The 20,734-nt window shown below is 42.1% G+C and overlaps 1 protein-coding gene across 1 annotated transcript; it reads left to right on the forward strand.

The window, feature by feature from the left end:
- Nucleotides 1-3,557: 3,557 nt before the first annotated feature.
- Nucleotides 3,558-20,473, forward strand: EOGT (EGF domain specific O-linked N-acetylglucosamine transferase; the record flags this gene model as incomplete). The annotated part of the gene is made up of 15 exons (XM_082004840.1): nucleotides 3,558-3,767; nucleotides 4,726-4,826; nucleotides 5,394-5,502; nucleotides 5,594-5,688; nucleotides 6,782-6,886; nucleotides 8,035-8,141; nucleotides 9,908-10,011; nucleotides 12,598-12,690; nucleotides 13,447-13,518; nucleotides 14,056-14,142; nucleotides 15,300-15,368; nucleotides 16,675-16,736; nucleotides 18,402-18,521; nucleotides 19,506-19,608; nucleotides 19,994-20,473. The coding sequence occupies 15 exons, from the start codon at nucleotides 3,558-3,560 to the stop codon at nucleotides 20,138-20,140; spliced, it is 1,584 nt and encodes a 527-aa protein (XP_081860966.1). The 3' UTR covers nucleotides 20,141-20,473.
- Nucleotides 20,474-20,734: the final 261 nt, after the last annotated feature.

Genomic DNA, 20,734 nt, shown 5'->3' on the forward strand with positions numbered 1-20,734 from the left:
TTTATTTGGTCCTGTTGCTGCCAGTGCTTTTGAAGGCAATGTTTCCTGTGTAATGTGTGAGTAGATATTCCTTAGGGGCTGACACAGGTGCAGTTTTGAGTGTGTCTCAGACTATCTTGGGTTTTTAGGAAGAGCTTGGGGAGATGGGAAATTTTAACATGCAGTCAACATTAACTGTTTTAGATATAAAAGCATTTATCAGAGTATTAGATTTTTAAATTTTACAAAAGTAGATATAAATATTTGTATTGACTATTTTTGGATTCTTTATTCCCTGTTTAGTGCAACCTTTACTGTCCCGTGAGAATCAGATGGCCTACAGTGTCTTAATCATCAAAGCCTTAGAAAACAAAGTGGCTGTTGGAAGGTAACGGACTTCAAAGTATTCTGTTTTGATCATCTTCTATATAAATCTTGTATGCTTGTTTTAAAGAAATACTAATATTAATGTCTGCTGGGACACCTTAAGTTCATTACTATTGCTGAGATTGCCTAGAAGAGTAACATGCAAAATGAAAGGACTTTGGTCAGAATACTGATGTCCACTTCTGTTTAAATTTCTTATTTTAGAATATTCCTTCTGAAAGCAACACAGGAGATGATGTTCAAAATCCTGTGTATCCGTATGTGAGAGAGGGGGTCAATTCTATGAGGGTTTTTTTTGCCCTGCTACAGGTTTGTTGCTATTTATGTACGTATGTTTTACGAAGGGCTATAATGATCCTGGATAGGGAACGAAATGCGTTGCCCTGAGGTGAAGTTGGAACCCTCGGTTTCTAGTTGTAAAATGTGTATAAACTGTAAAAAGCACGGGTCAGGGTAAAATAAAATTTTGTGCTAAGAGTGTGCTCTGGTTCTCTTTGAGAAAAGACTTAAAAATCAGTTTTGTGGTTGGGCGGGTGTGCCTGAACCTCGTTGGTGCTAAAGGAAAAGGCCGCTCAAGTCAGAATTGAGCAAATCCAGTTTGAAGGTAGGGTCACAAACGCCAGTTAAAAGCGGGCCGTGTCACGCGTGTTTCGGGACGGGAGGCTGCTTTATTCACAAACGCGCCGCTGTAGCGAGATTAAAGGTTAGGTGAAATTCGGACGAATTTCCCTCGCTGCGGACAGACGATCTGCGCCCCGCGGGCCCTGCCTGCCCCGGGGCGCAGGGGAACAGCTCGTTCCCCGCCTGCGGAGCGGAGCGGGGGTCCTGTCAGCGCGGCAGTGCAGCTGTGAACAAGCGTTGCGGGTTGCCGTGCCGGGAGCCTGCCTGGATTGATTAACCTCCCCGCCTGCTAAAAAGCTGCTGAAGGCGGCGGTACCCGGGGGCGAGGACGCCTCGAACAATGAGGTGCCGGGGGCTGCGCTTCCTGCTGAGCGGCGGCAGGAAAAGGGCCTTTTCCTCCCCATCCTGAGGACGCCGCTCCCGCTGCGGGCGGCCGCGCGGTGTTTCCGGCAGCGGCGGCAGCAGCAGCAGCAGCAGCAACAGGAGCAGGAGCAGGGCGCACCGCACCGCCCCCCCCCGTCCGCGCCCGGCTGTCTCCTGGCGGGCGCCGCCCCCGGGCAGGTGCCGCCCGGCCCAGCCCCGGCGGCCGCAGCTACGCTAGCGGGCACCGCCGCGGCTCCCCCCGACGGCCGCCGGGTTGGGGCGCTGGGAAGCGGCGGCAGCGGCCGCCCCGCGCCCGGTTTCCGGTGAGCGGCGGCGGCGCCGCCGGCCCGGCTCGGCCGGGCTCCTCCCTCCTTCCCCGCCCGCCCCCGGCGGCTCGGCGCTCCCGCCGCCTCCAGCTGAGGCGGGCTCCGGCGGCGCCAGCTCTCTCCCCAGGCCGCGGCTGCTTCCCCGCGGTGGGGGACGGGACGGGGTGTGGCGGTGCGGCCCGCCCCGCCCCGCTCCGCTCCCCGGGGGTGTGAAGGAGGGGCGCGGCGGCGGGCGCAGTCTACTCGCGGCGGCCGCCTTTCCCCCGCGGAGCCTGGTGGGGCCGGGCCGTGCGCGCTCCCCCCGTACGGCTGGCAGCTGCCGCGGCGGCATGAGGATTAGGGCCGTCGGCGAGCGCGTAACGGGAGGAGCGGCCGGTCCCATGGGCTGCGGGGCTCCCCGGGGCCGACGGGTCTGAGGTGAGCTGAGCTGAGGTGCCCACCGTGGTCTCAGGGCGTGGGTGATGTCGCCGGGGTCAGGATGGGGCGGCGGCGCCTCACGGGGCTCGGTGCGGGCCTGGCACAGGCTCTGCGTGGGGCCGGCACGGGACGGGGACTGGGTGCAGCGCGGGCTTGGCCAGCGTGGGCCGGGCACCAGGTCCAGTGTGCGCCTGAGGCTGGGTCCGGCTCTGGGTCCAGCATGGACTCGGTATTGGCGCGGGTCTGGCACTGGGTGTCGGGCGCCTTCCCCAGGTAAGCGAGCCTCAGCCGGGGCCCGGGGTACGGACAAGGGGCGTCGCCGCTTTGGGGGCGCAGGGATGGGTTTGAGCCGGGGCTGGGTTTGAGCCGGGGCTGGGGTGCGGTGCGATGCTCCTGAGGCCCCTCTACGCCCCGGGCTGCGTGCCGCAGGGAGCGGGGAATGCTGTCTTGCAGGGATCCGAGTACGCAGGCGGGTCAGAACCACTCCTGGGCTGCTGGAAGGCCGCTCTCGTTGCTCTGAGCGTTTCCCGAGAAGCAGGACTGTGTTCTGAGGAAGACTCCTTTTGCAGGACGCATTTAACTCGTCTTTCCTTCCTCCCCCACTAGGTTTGTGTACTTGGGAAATCTGGAGCAGTTCTCCTCAAACCAAACAGGTAAAACTACTTGTATCGTAGGAATATTGCTAAAGGCTTCAGTTGCAAGCAAGCATGCAAATTTTGGCAAATTATAATGTCAAAAAAGGTTTTTTAGATACAGGCCATGCATTTTTTTTCTCAGGAGGTTTAATGGTTCAAAGCAGGGGTGTTGGTTGAGGAGGCTGTACTACCAGAAAGGTATCCAGTCTGCTTTAGAGTATGTAGATATGTGTGGGCCTGTACTTAAACTCTATGACTCGATATTCGAAGTTTCTTTACTGTGATGTTAACTACTAAAAGCATCCTGAAACAGACTTAAGTTTGACCATTTATTTGTGACTGCATAGTCTTCCTTCAGCTAATGATTAGTTTCTTCCAAAGAGGAGAATGTATTATACTTATTTTTAAACTAAAATTTCTCCTCTTCTCACCCCTCCCCCCCAAAACTTCTACACTTTCTTCCCGCTGACTGGATATTATATGTGCTATACTTAGTTTCCACATCTGAACTCTCAGGATCCCTTGGGATTTAGCTAAAGTAAACACACCCATTTTAGTCTGACTGTGAGTCGGTAGTGCGTAATAACCCTCAATGACTAATGGTTCAAAGATAATCCTGACATTGTACAGTCTAGTCTCTTAGTGAAAGTTTACTTTTTGTAGGAAAAAGAAACCACCCCAGAAATACAAGTACAAATTCTTTGAGTATATGAGTTGACTTTGGCTGAACATTGTCTTGTATGCTTAAAACGTGCTATGCTGCAGATATGTTAAATGTCTGTTGTTTTTTTTAAATTTTTTTAAATAAGTACAGAACTCACAGGTTGCCATGTTCATGTTGCTTGCGTTTGGATTGCTACTGCAAGAAATTCTGGCGAATTCCCAAGCTGAAAATCTTACTGAATTCAAAGACATTCCAGAAGAGCCATTATATAGCTACAAAGCTATCAATTTGCCAGATGAGCATATTCCGTACTTTCTGCACAATAATCAACATATTGCTGACACCTGTAAGCAGGACTCTCATTGCCCGTATAAAGTAGGTTTGCTCTTTTTTTTGCTTGCTTGTTCAGATGTAATGCTGGGGTGGTTTGTCCTTGGAGTCACTGCAGTTAAAGATGGTGATGACTTGGTCTCCTTGCCAGTTAGTCGATGCCACTGGGAATTGGAATTGTTGCTTTTGTAATAGTTGCACGGGGCTCTTCGTGAATCTGATGCTGTCACAAGACTGGATTTTAACGAACTGTTTTGCAAGATCCCTCCTCTCTTAATTGTTACAGAGCTGAAATGATGACTTTAATCTGAACAACTCTTGCACATGTGAAAGGTGTTTGAACGAAGTACAGCTAGTAATTTCTAGGCCTGTGATTTTTAGTGTGCTGTAGTACTTCTGCGGAAGTGCCAAGAGTACAGGCAAATCAATGAAATGCTGATTTAATCTTACCCTGTGGTTGCATATAATTCATTCACCTGAAGCAGGGACAGTGAACCTGAGGATCTGGGCTGGAAGCGATTCTAGTGTCACTCAGGCCGAAGCTGCATCGTAGAGCTGGAGGTAGAGCTGTGCTTCCCCTTCTCTGGCTTTCCACAGCGCTGCGGAAGCCAATGTTTCTAGATTTGCCCAGGGAGCGGTGGTACACTTGGCCTGGAGCTTGGAGTGCTGTGCTTTGTGTGAGCTTAGCGTTGTTACCTATATCTGTTGGCAATGTTAAAATTTTGGAATCCTACTCATGGGTCAGGTAAAGTGGTTGCCCTGGAACAGACATAATAATGGATAAAACAAGGATAATGTTGCTGTGCCTGTGTGTCCTCTTTGGAGCCTCTGTTGTGCATAAAGAATCTGAGTGTTCTTTCTGAAACTCCCTTTGAAAACAGACTAAACTGAAAGCCTTTAATGTAAGATTTATTAGCAAGAGGTAGTTTATAAGCTAATAACTAACTTAAGTAATTCCCCATTTTGCTGTTGCATAACCTGATTCAGTTATTCTGTGTTACAGAAATACTTGAAGAAGCTAAGATCCTGCTGGGGTTATGAGAAATCTTGCAAATCAGATTACAGGTTCAGTTATCCAGTGTGTGATTATGTTGAAACTGGATGGTAAGTTTCATTTTAAATGTATAAAGTACAGTATGTTAAAAAACAGTGTGGTGCTCACTTTCATATGAGCTGTGAAGTTTACATTATTGTGATATTCATGGTCTAAAGGATGATTCTTTGTGGAGATACGTGTGTATATGTATATATGTGTGTATTTCTATGTGACATGCGTGTTTCAACATCATTTTAAAAAAAATAACTTTTTAAGGAAGAAAATACTGTTTGAAATGCTTCCTGCCACAGTGTTTTCATTATTCTGATTTAGCCTTGAATTCAGATTCCTAAAATAACCCTGGATTTCCTTTCTTAGCTTTAAAGACAGAGGAAAAAATGTTAAAAAAAAATTTATATCCTTTTACGGGAAGATAGCTTTAAATGGTCATTGAAGTTTTCACTTACATGCAGCTAAGTTGCTTCCTGTTTGTCATCTTAAATGTCAATAAAGTAGTAACTGGATGGCTCTTCTGTTCCACTTTCAGTGGAAAAAATGTTACCTGTTAAAAGTTATTACTAGAATTGAGCAACGGACCTTGATTTATTTTTTTTCCTCTCTCTTTCATACATCAGGGCAAGTGACATTGAGACAGCCCAACAGATATTCTGGAAACAAGCTGACTTTGGTTACATTAAAGAGAGGCTCAATGAAATGAAAACACATTGTAAGCCTGCAGCAACAGTAGGTATTTCTGATAGATATGATACTTTTCACTTGTTTTTAAACATAATTTTTGTTGTTGATGAAATCCTACTTTTTCTTTTCTTAACAGGGAGATTCATCTCTGACCTGTTCTCAGTACCTTCAGCATTGCAGAGCAACAAACTTGTACATTGATTTACGAACTGTAAAGAGAAACCACGACAGGTCTCTGATTTGCTTATGTTATAGTAAAACCAAGGGATGGCAGGGAAAAGGACTTCAGAATTTGGTGTGCTTCCTGCCATGGGCTTTACTGCTGAACAGACTTGTTGCTGAAATCCTGTTGAGATCTACACCTCTTGATTGCTGTCTGCTGCTGCTGTCAGCAGTACAGGTTATTTAAAAACCTAAGCTCTCAGTTTTATGGAACGATGATTGAAATCCTCCCTTCTGATGGAAGAGAGGAAGAATTTTCTGTGTCTTCAGTCACATCCTTTCTTGATCAGGTGATGGTTTTGCATGAGGCACCGAGAAGACCTTTCCTACGCTACGTGCCTTTTTGCCAGGACCAGGAATTGCCTTTTTACATAGTGAGACTGAAGAGAGATCTGAACCTGGATCTCCCACATCCTAAATTAAAATGCTACATATTGAAAAACTGGCTAAAAATCGCCCCAAAAATCCAAAAAACCCCATTGCTGCTGGCATCACCTGTTTTTTGCTTCTGCCTTATCTGTGAAGTCAGCATCTTGGGCACATGACTGGAAAAGAGCTGGTTCATGACTATGACACTGATACCCTTCACAATGGATTTTGTCATCTTCTCAGCCTATCCTAAAGGCTAATTTAGACTGTGCTTTTATTTGGCAGTTTGTTTTCATGAAACCTGTTCTTGCACCTCACTCTTCCTATGTTATTGGGTTACTAACTAGGTTGTGAAATCTGAGGTGAATTTCAGTGAGAAACTGTTATTAAAAACAAACAAACCCAAATAATGATGCTCCTGTAAGTAATCATGTAGCAAAATCTAATTAAATTGCTCATTTGGGTATGTGAAAACGATTCTTAATAACATTCTGGGTGGATTAGTTCTGTTTTCTAAACTGATGTGTAGAACTCAAAGGACAGCACTATCTTTATTTGGGAATTGTGGGAAATGCTGGATTTACACTGAAGAAAATACTCAGGTTTTAAGTATGTATGAAGTACCTTGCTGAATTGAGACTAAGTAGCACTGGCTTGAGTATGTAATCAAGATTGCAGAGCACTTGTAGCACTGTTGCACAAAAGCTGATAGACTTTTACTAATTTGCATTAGATTCAAAGAAGACTTCTTCCAGAAGGGAGAAATTGGAGGTCATTGCACCCTCGACATTCAAGCATTTTTGGCTGAAGGTCAGCGCAAGAGCCCACTGCAGTCTTGGTAAGAATCACTTGTCAAGGCTGCTTCCAAGTTCACTTACTAATTCTTTTTTATTTTTTTCACTGGCACTAGCAGCTGTGTGTAGGGGATTTCATAGCGAGGAACTAGTTGCTCCTTTCTAAGGTCAATCTGGGAGTTCATTTAAGGTACCTCTGGTAATTACATCTATGAAGAATGTTCTGAACTATGCGATGTGTAATTGTGTCCTGCCTAATTTACAGCAGCAAAAGATCTGAAAATGTCTTGTAACTTGCAGTTCTAACCTTCGGGTGTTTTCTGGCCAAGATGCTAGTTCTGTGCCTATCTAGGAGGAGACAATTGTTTTGTTGTGAAATGCCTTTAAGTTTGCACTTGTGTCTTTAGTTCACACAGTCCTTGTTGACGTTGGGGCTAATGCAACACCTGATCTGGATATATATTCACAGGGTGTTCCCAGGGAGCCTGTGTTTGGGCTGTGAAATGGGCAACAGTCTAGAGGCTGCGTAGGAAATGCAGAGGGTGCTTTGTGGCAGCTGGTTAAGTATCACAGGTTGCCTGTTAGCACTTCAGAGCTGCACTGCCAATTAACTGCTGAAGCATGATGGAAACTGAGCCATTAAGATCCGTATAAGAATTAATTTTTATGCTTTTCTCATGTTTTAATTTTTTTCCCTTTTTGCATTGATGGTCAATTTCAGTTAAGAATAGCTGCAGAGGAGGAACAGATTTTCCTTCTCTACCTCCTATTGTCATCTCAATTGCGCATCCTTGTTTAGATTCAGGAATAATAAATATTGCATCTACATTCATTATTCTGAGAAAAGCATGAAGATCTTGCTAAAGTGTCTTTGGCAATGCAGATCAAGCGGGATAGACCCACAGATCTAGGCTCTAAGGCTCTTCGTTACATCTCTCCTGCCTTGATTTGTAGATCAAAGATTCTGTTCACTCCTGAGATCAAAGGTGGTGTTTAACCTCTTGAAGCTCATAACCTGAAGAACCTTCCATTGCAATTTCAAATCATTTTAATTGTCAGACTCTATCAGTTTTCAGCAGTCCTGTTAAATCAAATGGACTGGATGATCAGTTACTAAATCTTAGATGTATGAAGTACATTTGTTTAAGTGTGTTAATGACAAAGCCTGTTCTGTGTGATTGAATCTTTATAGGTTTGCAGAACTCCAGACATTTACTGCATTAAAATTCAGGCCCCTAGAAGATGAGAAGTGTGATGTTGTTATCGAAAAGCCAACATACTTCATGAAATTAGATGCAGGTAATTGATATCTTTAGTTTAGTTTTTTAATCCTACAGTACTGCAGTAAAAAGACCCCATATTCAACTTGCCCATCTACATTATACCTTTGTGATTGTCAAGTTCACTAGTAATATATTTTTATTTTTGAAAAATGAGTGACTTTTAAATTCATTCTTTCTGTAGTTCCATTGATGAACTTGGAAACTTAGATTTAAATCCTCACATTTTGCCACAGGAAATAAATCAGAAAAAATTTCCTGCCACTTGTTTTGCACAATCATTGACTCTCGACTGTGTTTGGACAGAGTCTTTGAATTTGTGCCGAAGACTCTTCTGTACATAGTCTTTGATTTTGGCTGTGTTTCTGGATAACAGTCTTCATACCATGAAACACAAGGTATGGGTGTGTGTCTTGTTGTATGTGTTCAGTAACTGAGGATTCTATGTGTATTGAATGATATGGAAGAGGAAAAGGTATTCAAAGACAAAGTTCAAGGGAATAAGTTTTGTTAGCTGATTAAAATATTTCCCCTCAGCCACCCCACCAAAACACAACCCTGTTTTAATATTAAAGTTTCAATTTTAGGTGAAAAGCCACTTACAGGGAGAAATTAGTTCTCTCATTACAGAGAGCTGTGGTGAATGCTGTGCAGCATTATACCAAAATTCATGAGAGAGGCAGCACCCAAGCATCTGTAGGAATCAACCAGTGGTATCTGACGTTTTTTGAAGTTCACCAACCTTTTTGTTCATGCAGTACATTTTGCAGACATGTTAATGAAAGGGGGTGTTCAGGATGTAGACATACAAACAGTCTGCTGTGAGGTAAGCTATGGTTTAAACTGGATAGTTGTCTGCTGTCTTCTGACCCTGTGACACACTGTGACTGTAAACTGGATTGCCCCTCTTCCCCTGCAGCTAGTTTCTTATATTTTAAACAAAATTGTTGCAGGCCCCTGAACAGTTACTGTGGAAGAGTTGCTGTGCTGTCAACCTGTCCCTCGAGCAAGGTGGTCTAGCTGTGGCTTAGGAGACGACTGTCCAGTACCTCTGTTTTAGGCGAGGCTGGGGAAAATTGCTCTTTGAACCGTATAAGAAGCTCAGCAGCTAGTTCCTACAATGGCAGCTCTTTTTGGTCAGAAGCTTAGAAATAGGGGCTGTGGGCATGTAGTCCCAAAGCTGGGGTCTAGTCTTTGCTAGCAAGGAAGCTGGACTACGTTACCTTGTTTGTTTCGTGGTAGTTTTTTATGCACCATGGTCTTAAATGATTAGCTTAAGAAACCATGAATGAAGAAGAATGCTCTGAGAAAGAACCTGAGGAATTACTTGAGCTTTGGCTCATGTGCAGGTACAAGTTCTGTCTTGTAGTCCTGCAGTCAGAGATTCCCTTAACCCTAATAAAGCAGAACTAAAATCAGTGCCGAAGGCCTGTTTTTACTGTTTCCTGCATGTCTAAGTAGCTGTTGTTAAAGCAATACTTGCTTTCATATACATCGGAAAGCAGCTGCAGACTGTAGTGACAAATGGCACGTGAAACTTACCTTTCCTTTTGCTGTCTTTTGGCTGCTCTTCTGATTGCTCTGAACTCTTAAAAAACATGTTTTACTTCAGACGCTTACCTTGTTTCCTTCCCCTTAAAGGTTTGCTTCCCTAGGGTATATAAAGCATTCAGTCACAGGAAGACTAAATATAAAGTAGGATACTACTAAGGAAAAAATGCATGAACGAATAAACAGTGGAGCGAGTAACGTAGTGTTTTGCTAAGAGTTCTTTCTCTTTCTCAGGTGTTAATATGTACCATCACTTCTGTGATTTCATCAACCTTTATATTACACAGCATATCAATAATTCCTTCAGTACCGATGTCAACATAGTCATGTGGGACACTGTAAGTCTGCCGTGCTTTTAACGTATTTGTAATGGGTTGTCCTTTTACTTTGTAGAGACTCTAAAACTTTCAGTAGCCAATCCTTAGCTTTCTTGTGGGCTTAGCCATGTAGAACTGATAAGTTTTTGGATCTTGTTAATACAAGTGCATGAATGATAGTTAGGTAACAGATTTTGTTCAATAAACTACATGCTGTTTAAACACTACTCCATAGCTCATCTTTTGCTAGTACTTAATTATGCCTTTTTTTGGTGTGACCTCAAAAATAACATGATCTGTGTTTCTAATATGTGGCATTTGAACATTTCATGCTGTTTTCTGTAGACATTTTCTCTGAGAATATTGAAGTAGATTTACTCAAAACTGTTTCTTCTACATTTAAAAAGAAATGCAGCCTTGCATCTTTCTAAATCAGTAATGTGCAGCCTGTAATAAAGAATAAAGACTAAATGAAATCCTTATATATATCAAAATAGGGTCTAATACTTAGTTCCTTTAAGTAGCCTTCTTGCAGTTACTTCTCTCAAGCACCTCTTAGAATGCCACGATGACATATAAAACCAGTTTTTAAGTGGGGCTGTTTCTGTTGTACTGCTGAGTTGAAACCATGACTGTGTTTAAGAGTAATATTAGTTTTACTGGCCAGTATTTAAGTTATGTAGGAGAGTGTTAAACTAAACAACAAAAAAAATAGGCAATTTGTAACATGCCAGATAACATGTATAATCAGGTCCAGAAATAATAAGGTTCTTGACTACGATGTTGTCCCATGCCTGTCTTGTTCTCATAAAATACTGGGATTTCTTTCTGAATACTTACTGCTAGGACAACTAATATTCAATAGAGAACTGTAAATATCCCCTGCTTCCTATTTAATGAGAGACCTCTTTGGCTAGAAGAGACCCATTTTTTTCTAGTTCTCTTATGTTTTGAAAGCTAAAATAAGTGCGCCTGCCAGGTAAGCACGCTCTCTAGATGTTATTACACAGGGACCTGTTTATCCAGCTCTGACTTTCTGAAGAGATCAGATGTGTCAGACAGCAGTGTAAATTACTTTGAAAAGCAACTCTTTTTCTTATATCGCATTATTGAATCAAATAACTCTTTCAAATGTACCATTCAAAGTAAGTACTGTCACAGTATTATCATTTTAAATGAGTTTTAACTGCTCAGGCTGCTTGAGTTCATTACCATGTCCAACCAGATGATGGCACCAACTAGCTGCTGATGAACTGTCTGTGCTGATCGAAAGATGGACTTGAGCTTATTATTCATTCTCTTTTTTTTTTTCTCCTTGATGTAATTAGATTTGGCCATACTTTCTAGCTACTGTAGAATCAGTGCACTGTCTTATTAAACAGTAATGCCCTTAGATGTAGGTTAAACAAAGCAGAAAATGAGTAGGAAATCCACTGGGTGTTGATTTGCAGACTGTATCTGCAAATGTAGGAAAGCAATGTTTATAAAGCACTTTTAAGGAGAGCGGAGTGGGTTAGAAAGTAGAACTTTCAGCTTTGAAGATCAGTTCTCTACTCCTAATCTGGAAGAACAGTTCTTGTAATACAGATGACCAGAAAGTAGTATGGATTGTAAAATTCATTAAAACTTCATGGCAGAAGGAAGCTTCAGGTGAAGGAAGTCTGGGGCCCTTTAAATTCTTTTACATTTCACTAGACGTCCACTGTCTTCTGTGGTCACTTGTAGTCTTGTTCTCAAATCTCTTGTTGATAATATTTCCACATAACTTTCCAAGCAGCCTGAACCAGCTCCAGAGTTGAAAGGAAGCTTTAAGCAAGAATCTCTACCAGGGCTACTGAGGTCATACTTAACTGCATTTGAAGAGCGAGAGATGGTGACTCTCAGCCCTCAGATGCGTAGGAGACGTTACAAATTAGAAGGCAAGAGCCCTTGCTGCTGGGCCACTGTCGTAAGGGAGTAGATGGTTCTTGAAAGGTTCCACAGAGCGTTGCTGCAGAGGGGGAAGTTTCGTACTGCCCTGTAGAGAAACTTCTTAGTAGCTTGTCAAAGTAATGCAAACCATAGTTTTCTGGCTGTTTCTTCCATCAAATCAGATCATTGCCTTCAATTTGTGATACAGGTGACCACCCAAAACAGGCAAATGTGAAACAGACTTGTTATGACTTCAAACATCACTGCTGCACTTGGATTCCCAGGTGGTTTTTTAGCCTCAGGAGGCAAATTTCATGCCTTCTACCATCCCTGTTTCTGGTACTTCAAATTTAACTTGTGTTCTGTTGTCTCTGGGGGAAGTAGTAGGTACTCCTTGCTCCTAACTCAGAAATTCTAATCTGCTGCTGAAGAATTTGACTAGATTGCTAATTTATAGAACTGTTTTATTAAAAATTAACTACCTGACAGGTAGTTTGAGTTAACTGCTGTTGTAAACGCGGAGTTCGGTGTTCTGTAATGTCTGTGTTCGGTGCTAGGCTCTCTCAGGTCCCATGGTGGTGATGCGCATATTAACTACATGTTAAAATTCGTATATAGAACTTGTAAATAATGAAGAGAGTTTTTATATGCACTTATGTAATCATTACGCCCTTGTGTTTTTTCCTTTCCTCCTAGAGCTCATATGGTTATGGTGACCTGTTTAGTGAGACATGGAAAGCATTTACTGACTATGAAATAATACACTTGAAAACCTTTGACTCCAAAAGGGTATGGAATTTTATATTTTGTTTTAATTCATAGTCACTAGGTAGCAAATACGACGGCTTCTCAAGCCACTTGTGGATACGGGTTTTTCAGAGGAAGGCATTAATACTTACCATGCATGTTTGATTTGTGTAATATACGTATTCTACCTTACAAACAAGACACAGAGCTGTAACCTAATTCTGTGGCATGTCTATGCTCTATATAGATGGACCTAACTTTTGTGTCTTCCGAGAGGTGATAGTTATGTGTTGGTTTCACTTCTGCAGGACCCACCACTGAAGTTAAGGGTTTCAAATGGTACTGTCTTTCTAAGTATCCTGATTCTTTCCAAGGTGTTTATCTTCCCCTGCAGCTGTTAGTATACCTGCTGTTTATCATTACAAAAATTTTTACTTCCACCAAAAAATGTACCCATTCATTCAGAGCTCATTTTAGTCTCTTAAATCCCTTAAAGCCTGTCTTAAACTCTCTACTCTCTAACTGGATTTCTTCTATTTAGTTCCTCTTTGTTCTGTTTTGAGGGTGGGTTTTTTACCTCTTCCCAGACTTGGCATCTGTAGCATCCTAAGTGAGAGTTCTTCTGGGATTGGGATTGTCTTTGTTCTATTCATTTGCACAGTCAAGGAAGTGAGGATGTTCTTGACAAGGAGCATGTAATTGCTAGCTCAATATAAGCAGTGATCCCACTGAATGAGCATGGGATGTGCCAGCGGAAGGTAGCAGTGCAGTGTAACTTCTTGTGATCTTCCTTTGCAGGTATGCTTTAAGGAAGCAGTCTTCTCATTACTGCCTCGAATGCGATACGGCTTGTTTTACAACACACCATTGGTGAGTCCTTTATTCATCCACTGTGTTAACTAGATGTGTGTGTGACGGTATAAAATCTGAGCTAATGAATTCCTCAAATAACCTAGCTGAGTTGGCATGAAATGTACTGTGTTGAAGGTCTGTGCAACTCCAAATGAAATGATCTTCCCTAAAGATTAGGATTTTGAAGTTACTTTAGCTGGTTGATAGTAACAGGTTGCGTACAATCTCCTATGTCATAGTTCATGAGTTGTATGTTATTCCTTTTTAATGGGTGGACACTGTGGATTTACTGGTGTTTTTGCAGAGCATAAGAGCCTGTAAGCTGACAGACTTTCCTGGGGCGGTACTAGCTCATGCATTCAGGCTCTAACACTGGAGACAGAGTTACATTTCTTTCTAAATCGAAGTACCACTTGTGTTGCAGTGAATAGTGACGTGTAGCGTGGTGCATGATACTAGGCTTTTGTTCCACAAGAATGGCAAAAGACAGATCACAGAGAGGTTTTCTGAGCAAAATAACTTTTTGTATTAACACTTGCTTTTTTAAAATTTCAGATCTCTGGCTGTCATGGCACAGGGCTATTTAGAGCATTTTCTCAGCATGTGTTACACAGATTAAACATCACACAAGAAGGACCCAAGGTATGATAAGTGAATAATAAAAGTTGTAATATGGAGCTAGTGGCTCTCACCAGAGAAACAGCGTTAGCGAGCTGGACCCAGTGGGGAATAGGGGCATATTTTTGCACTTTTTGTCCTTTCCTGTGATGCTTGGGATTTTTTTCCCGTAAGTCAGCCTGTTCTATAGAGGCCTCCAGCAAACACTTGTGTGTGTTTGTGGAAGTAGCCCTCATGTCTTGCTTCTGTAGGACAGATTTTTAGAATATCCTCCTTCTGACCGTAGGATGTCTTCCCCATCTCCATTCTCTGTGCTCAAGGCCTTTGTGTCCTTCCTAGTTAAGCAAGAGACATGCCGCATGGTCTCTCTGGAGCATGCTTGACAAGGTGCTGTCCTTGGGTCCAGTAGAGGCGATTCCAGAGAGCAATGCAGTGAGCTTGTTCTCTGTCGATCCTCAAAGTTACTGCTGAGCTCAGATCAGACGAGGAAATGATTGAATCTGGTCCTTCCGATCCCTGCCTGGTACCAGCTGTCCAGCGCTGAGCTTTTCTCTGTTGTGCACAATGGTAGTTTTTGCAAATTGTTGCAATGGCTGCAGTGACGGATATGGCAGCTCTGGGCTTCTCGAAGTATTTGCTAGAGAGTAGCCTACATATTATCGCTGAGGGGCACACATTCAAAGCACTGCACAGGCATTTAGTTATGCTTCTCCTGCTGACGCTAATGGGAGTCATGCAGTTAAATCTCTTTATTTCACTTGGAACACTTACCCCTGTGAGTCCAATTAATTTAAAGAGGTAAAAGGAGGAACTGTTATAGAAGTAAAATATTTTTTCCAAGGATCTTGTGCACAAGCCATCCTGAAAGCTGCTCTCTTGCTTTCAAAAACCGCTGTATAATGTGTAATAGAAAGGCTCTTTTGTACTGAATAAAATAAATCTTTCAGAAAATGTTTTATACTTTTGTTAATAGTCAGACTTTCACAAAGTTTTTGACACTTTTTTGATCTGTTGGAAAATACGATGTGAATTTTAAGGTGGTTACATCATCTATTACATGGGGAAGGAACATATTTAGTTGCTCAAATAGTTCCCAAAAGTAAATATGGAAGTGTTTTGGTTTTGTCTTTTTGTGTGAGGTCTGCCTCATAACTAACACACTGCTGCTTCTTCCTTTTCAGGATGGGAAAATTCGAGTCACAATACTTGCACGCAGTACAGATTACCGGAAAATATTAAACCAGAATGAGGTGTGGTCCTTTTTTTTATAAAACCAAATTTATCAGAAGTTAAATTTTGCTCACTGAATTGATTTTTTTCAGGTACAGCTGAGACATCTATCTGATGACAAATCTTGGACAAATATGTGTTCAGTGCTAATATTAATTTCTTCTAATACGTCTTATAGCCAGTCTCCATCTCTGTACACCAGGCACTGAACCTTGCTGCCTTTTTTAAACATCCAGGGAAAGACTACAGATGTAATATTAAAAGTATTTCCTCTTAACAAACAGACACTGCAGAGCTTCTGATAAAATTAAATTATTTCCCTTTCAGACTATCTCTTTTATTTCTAGCGTCCCCAGTGTTGAAGACTAACAAAAACCTTTGCTATGCTTGCAGATTAAAATGCATAAGCTATTGTACCTGAGTGTGTGCGTTCAAAACTTAATGAATTTTCATATTGATTCATGTTTTCGAACTTAGTGGACTTATGGTGTAGCTTCTTTTGTGGTAAAATGATAACATCTAATGTTTGCATACCTGTCTTCGTTCTTAGCTGTTAGTGCCTGACAAAAATTAACTGGCATTGTTATCCCCACCTTATGCAGGGAGAAACTGAGGCTGGTTTGATGCTATAGCTCAGTGGCAGGATAGACAGAGTGCAGAAGGGCAGATCTGTGCCTGATCTGCTAGACTGTCCACAGCACGTGCCTACACTGCTACATGTAGTGTGTTTTCTGATAATGAGCACATGACAGAAAGGGAGAAGTTAATCTTATCTTTGCTATACTTTTGTAAAAGAAAATACTTGGCTCTTTCTCCCTCTCCTGCTGGCTGTGGATTGGAGACTTGGAAAAAGCCCTTTTAGGTTACAAGCCCAGGCTCTAACCTGGTTTCACTTCTTGTGTGAGTAAGAGTCTGACCTAGAAAGGTGTTTTTGAAAATCCTTCTAGCTACCAATTTGCTGCTTTAGGTATTGGAGTTTCTTCTGGAAATCCAACCGCATCTTCCCATTACTCCTGGCAAAACTCCTACTAGTTTGAGTGGTTTAGGATTGGGTCCTGGAGCACGTAGAAGTCAACAGTAGCCTCTCTGAGAGGAGATCTGAGTCTCCTTTCTAGAGATTGCTCTGCCAGGAATAACATATGTGTTTTAGGAGGGAGGGCACAAAAGGAGGGGAACTGCTCCTTTATGTGGCAGTGACAGTATGTTCTGTCTCACTCATTGTAATTCCCTGGTGGGGAGGAGGAGTGTGTAAAATGGACAGGAGTGCAGGGGAGGAATTAATTGAAGGAGAAGACCAAATCACTGTCTCTTTATTCTCCTCCTTAGCTTGTGAATGCTTTGAAAACAGTATCGACGTTGGAGGTCAAAGTGGTAGACTACAAATACAAGTACGTAAGTTGATAGAAGAAACTAGTGTGATCTCATGCTGCCTATGGCTGGTTAAAGCTGTTCGCAGGCAAGGCTCTGTATGCCCCAGTGTCTGACCTTTGCAAAACCCAAGAACTGGGAAGGAAGGAAGGAAGAATGTTTCTGAGGGAGTGGTGGGTGAGCTAGTTAAGCACTCCCATCCTATGATGCACTACTTGGGAATGAATGTCTAGAGTTAGTAGGCTGAGGTTAAAGCAACTATACAATGAGCAAGTTTTGAAATCACTTTTCTGTTTCCTCCCCTCTCCCAAAACCAGCTGTGTTCCCATCACCCTTTTGGATTTGCTAATGCTCTGCAGTAACGGTGGGTCAACAGGGATTTCTCTTGTGTGATGCTGGTGTCTTATTTTATATGACCCTTAGTTTAGTAATGAATAACAAGTCAGCTTATCTGCTACTCTGGTGGCCCCTGAAGACATTTGAGGTCAATTTGTGGTGCCCAGATGCCATTGTGTCAGTAAGAAATGGCTTGAAGAAAAAGTTCCCAAGTGGTATACGCCTGTGCCAAATGGCAGCAGCTCCCACCTACTCAATGGTGCTGTCATGGCTCATGACATGAGAGGTCAGTGTGAGAGATGAAGCAGAAGACAGTGTGAGGAAGTCAAGAGCTGCTTATGATTCTTCTGTCAGTGAAAGCGCTTGAGCAGTCTAATAACAGAAAAGATGGTGGATACTCTTGAGGGGGGATGTAGACCAGTGCACCGAAAGCATGACCAAGTGGTACTTCCACAGAATTCCCATGCCTGTCGGAACTGTTCATAGTACCATTTGGCATTACAGATTTCCAGCGTATTCTGCCACATCACTGTCATCATAGTTAGGTTTTCCCTGATGTCTGTCCTTATAGCACTTTAAGCAGTTTAAACGTTCTTGTTGCAGTTTAAGCCAGTTTCTTGCTACTCTCTTCCAAATGGTCGGAGAGGACGTTATTCTCTTCCTTTTTAATGTATGAACTGTTTATACACAAATGAAGGCTCTTTTAATTTCCTTTTTCAGTTGTCTACCTTCTCTTGCAATTAAGTATCTTCAGTCCATTCTTTCTTCATCATTCAGTCCATGTTCAGGGAACACCTGGTTATTTAAAGAGAATACTTTATTTGGAGCTTATAGGCAAAGGATGGGAGAGACTAACGGTTGCAGGAGCTGAAAAAAGCCTGGTCTCCTTATTTCCGCTTGACGCTCTATGCATAAGTTCAAGTCGGATATCCACCTCTTTAGGTGGGAACTGTATGCTTCTACATTACATTAAAAATAGCTTAGGTCTTTTATGTAGGTGTTTTTGTTTGTTTGTTTTTTTAAAGAAGGCGATGCATTTTTTTTTTTTAAGGTAAATAAAAAAAACACCCACCAAAAACCCCAAACTTAAAAAAACTTTTAACTTGGGAAAAAAAAAAAAAGTTTTTGGAACAGACTCTTGTCAAGTTTTGAAACCTGTCTGCTTTTCTTTTAATTCCATGCTGAGTTATTGCCGGCTGCAGCATTTGTGATTCTTAGTTTTGTTCCTTGAAAAATCAATTCTCTCTTTCAGTGTTCCCTTAAGTTAATTTTGTGCTTTCTCCATGTAACTAATTCTTGCTGAGACGGACAGGCATGCCAGATCACCATTTTTGTTGTGTTGTCTGCAGGGAACTTGAATTTTCAGAGCAATTGAGAATTACCCACAACTCTGATATATTTATTGGGATGCATGGAGCTGGACTTACCCATTTGCTCTTTCTACCAGACTGGGCTGTTGTTTTTGAACTGTAAGTGTTTCTCTCTCTTTCCCCTCTTACACCACAACTGCTAATGTCTGTTCATATGTGTAAATGAAGCACTCTCTCTTGCTAGTATGTGACTATCAATGTTTGTCTTGCATCATTGTCTAGACTTCATTTTTTGCGGTCTCTTCTTCTGGGAATTGAAAGTGAGGAAGCTTTCATTATAAAATACAGTGTAACTATATCATACAGGTTTAGCCTGTGATTTCTTAAGGTGCTGTGGTATAAACAACATGCAGCCTGGTCAACCATTGTGCTTGGGAAAAATGGCAAAACAAGAAAGCCTCACTGGTCAGATTCTGCCCAGTGAGTCTGAGATCTAATGGTATCTTGGTGATCCAGGTGAATTGATTACATGAGATGCATGTGCAGGGTGTTAAAGATCCCTCTGAAGGTTATTTATATACTCCTTTTTATGCCCAGGACACGAGCACCAGCTTGCTGGCTGAGCTCAGCTCTGTGTCAGTCTGTTTTACCTAAATTTCTCCAGTAGCTTCCTTTTAAACGTATTTTGCCACAAAGTATGGTTGTTGATAGACACTCCAGTTCTATAGAACTAAACCAAACGCTGAGAAGAGCGTGGAATTCTCCATCCTGGGAAATTCTGCTGTAAGCCCCTGCTGTGGGAAGGCTGTGGAGCTGGTGCTTTGCAGCATAATCTTCACTTGAGAGTATTTTGTCCAGTCTCCAAATTAGTTCAGAAACCCAGGTTTTGGGGCTTTTTCACATGTCCAAGAGCTGCTACAGCTGGACAGGGACATGTCTGACATGCAGATGTGCCTCAGACTGTCTCCTAGGCCACATCTTAAGAACAGATGGTAGCCCTTGTTGTTTTCAGTGGAGTAGAATTTGCCCGTGGTTTCGGTGCCTTAGAACTGGATAACAGAAGATTTGGCCTGAATTTTTTTTTTCCTTGTAAACTTCAGCACAATCTCTGTAGGTAAATATGGTTTTTCTGCCTGCCCCTAGGTACAATTGTGAAGATGAGCGCTGTTACCTGGATTTGGCAAGACTGAGAGGCATTCACTACATCACCTGGCGAAAAAAGAATAAAGTATTCCCTCAGGATCAGGTAATTATGGCCACTGCTGGAAGGGTGGGGTGCTGTAACTTGAAGCATTTAAAGGTTAGCTTGCTTTACCTATCTGTGTTCTGATATTTGAAATATGATTTTCATTCTTTAGACCAAATTAAATTCCCTGTTGTGATTAAGAAATCATTTTATATTAATGGCTGAGGGAAGAAGAGAAATTAAATTAATTGGCCATTAATCCAAGTCATCCATAACATTGCTGTTACACAGTTACTTTGACTCTTTTGCCTCAGAGCAGACCAGTGGATCAGAAATAATAAATTAAAATGGCAGATGCTCAATTTTTTTTCTTGCTTTTTGAATGGAAGAGGTATTTTTTTTTTTTTTTTCCTGTCTAAAAGGCCTTACTTCATTTTTTTCCTAGGGACACCACCCAACACTGGGAGAGCATCCAAAATTTACAAACTACTCCTTTGATGTGGAAGAATTTATGTACTTGGTGCTTCTGGCTGCAAATCATGTTTCACAGCATTCCAAGTGGCCATTTAGGGTAAAACATGATGAATTCTAAATCAGACTTCTGACTGAAATACTATTTTTTAAATAATGCTCCAGAAAAATATTGTAACAACAGAAAGCAAAATGCTAGTGTGAAACACGTAAACCTCTACGAGGGCAATAACCCATTATTAACTTGTCAAACCACTTCTCAGCGCCATACCTTATCTTTATAACCCCCCTCTTTTAATTCTGGGAGTTTTCAATATGTAAAGACTAGTTTTCAGAACTGTTTTTGGTTTTTGCATTGTATTTTTGCATTCCAAATTCTTAAATACTCGTCTATACAAAGGTATGTCCATCCATTTCATGTAAGATTTTCTGGGGTAGATACTAATTTTGTAATAATTTATGGCTACTGTTATGTGAGGAAACGCTAGAGGATGGAGGATGTTAGAGCCTGGTTTCTCAGTATAGTCTCTGTGGGAATGGAATAGGCCTGTCAGAGTTCCTCAGTTCCTCTTTTTAAGAAGCTGGATGCTTTTATACTATAGTTCTGTAACTGTAAGTAAAAACTGAATCGGAATTGCATTCCTATTGTAAGACCCTCCCCAGTATGTCATTTGCAGTCAAGTTACATGACGCAGTGCTTCCAGGATGGCCGGTT

Source organism: Phaethon aethereus (assembly GCF_964289735.1).
Source record: "Phaethon aethereus genome assembly, chromosome: 11".
In the NCBI taxonomy this organism is placed as follows: Eukaryota; Metazoa; Chordata; class Aves; order Phaethontiformes; family Phaethontidae; genus Phaethon; species Phaethon aethereus.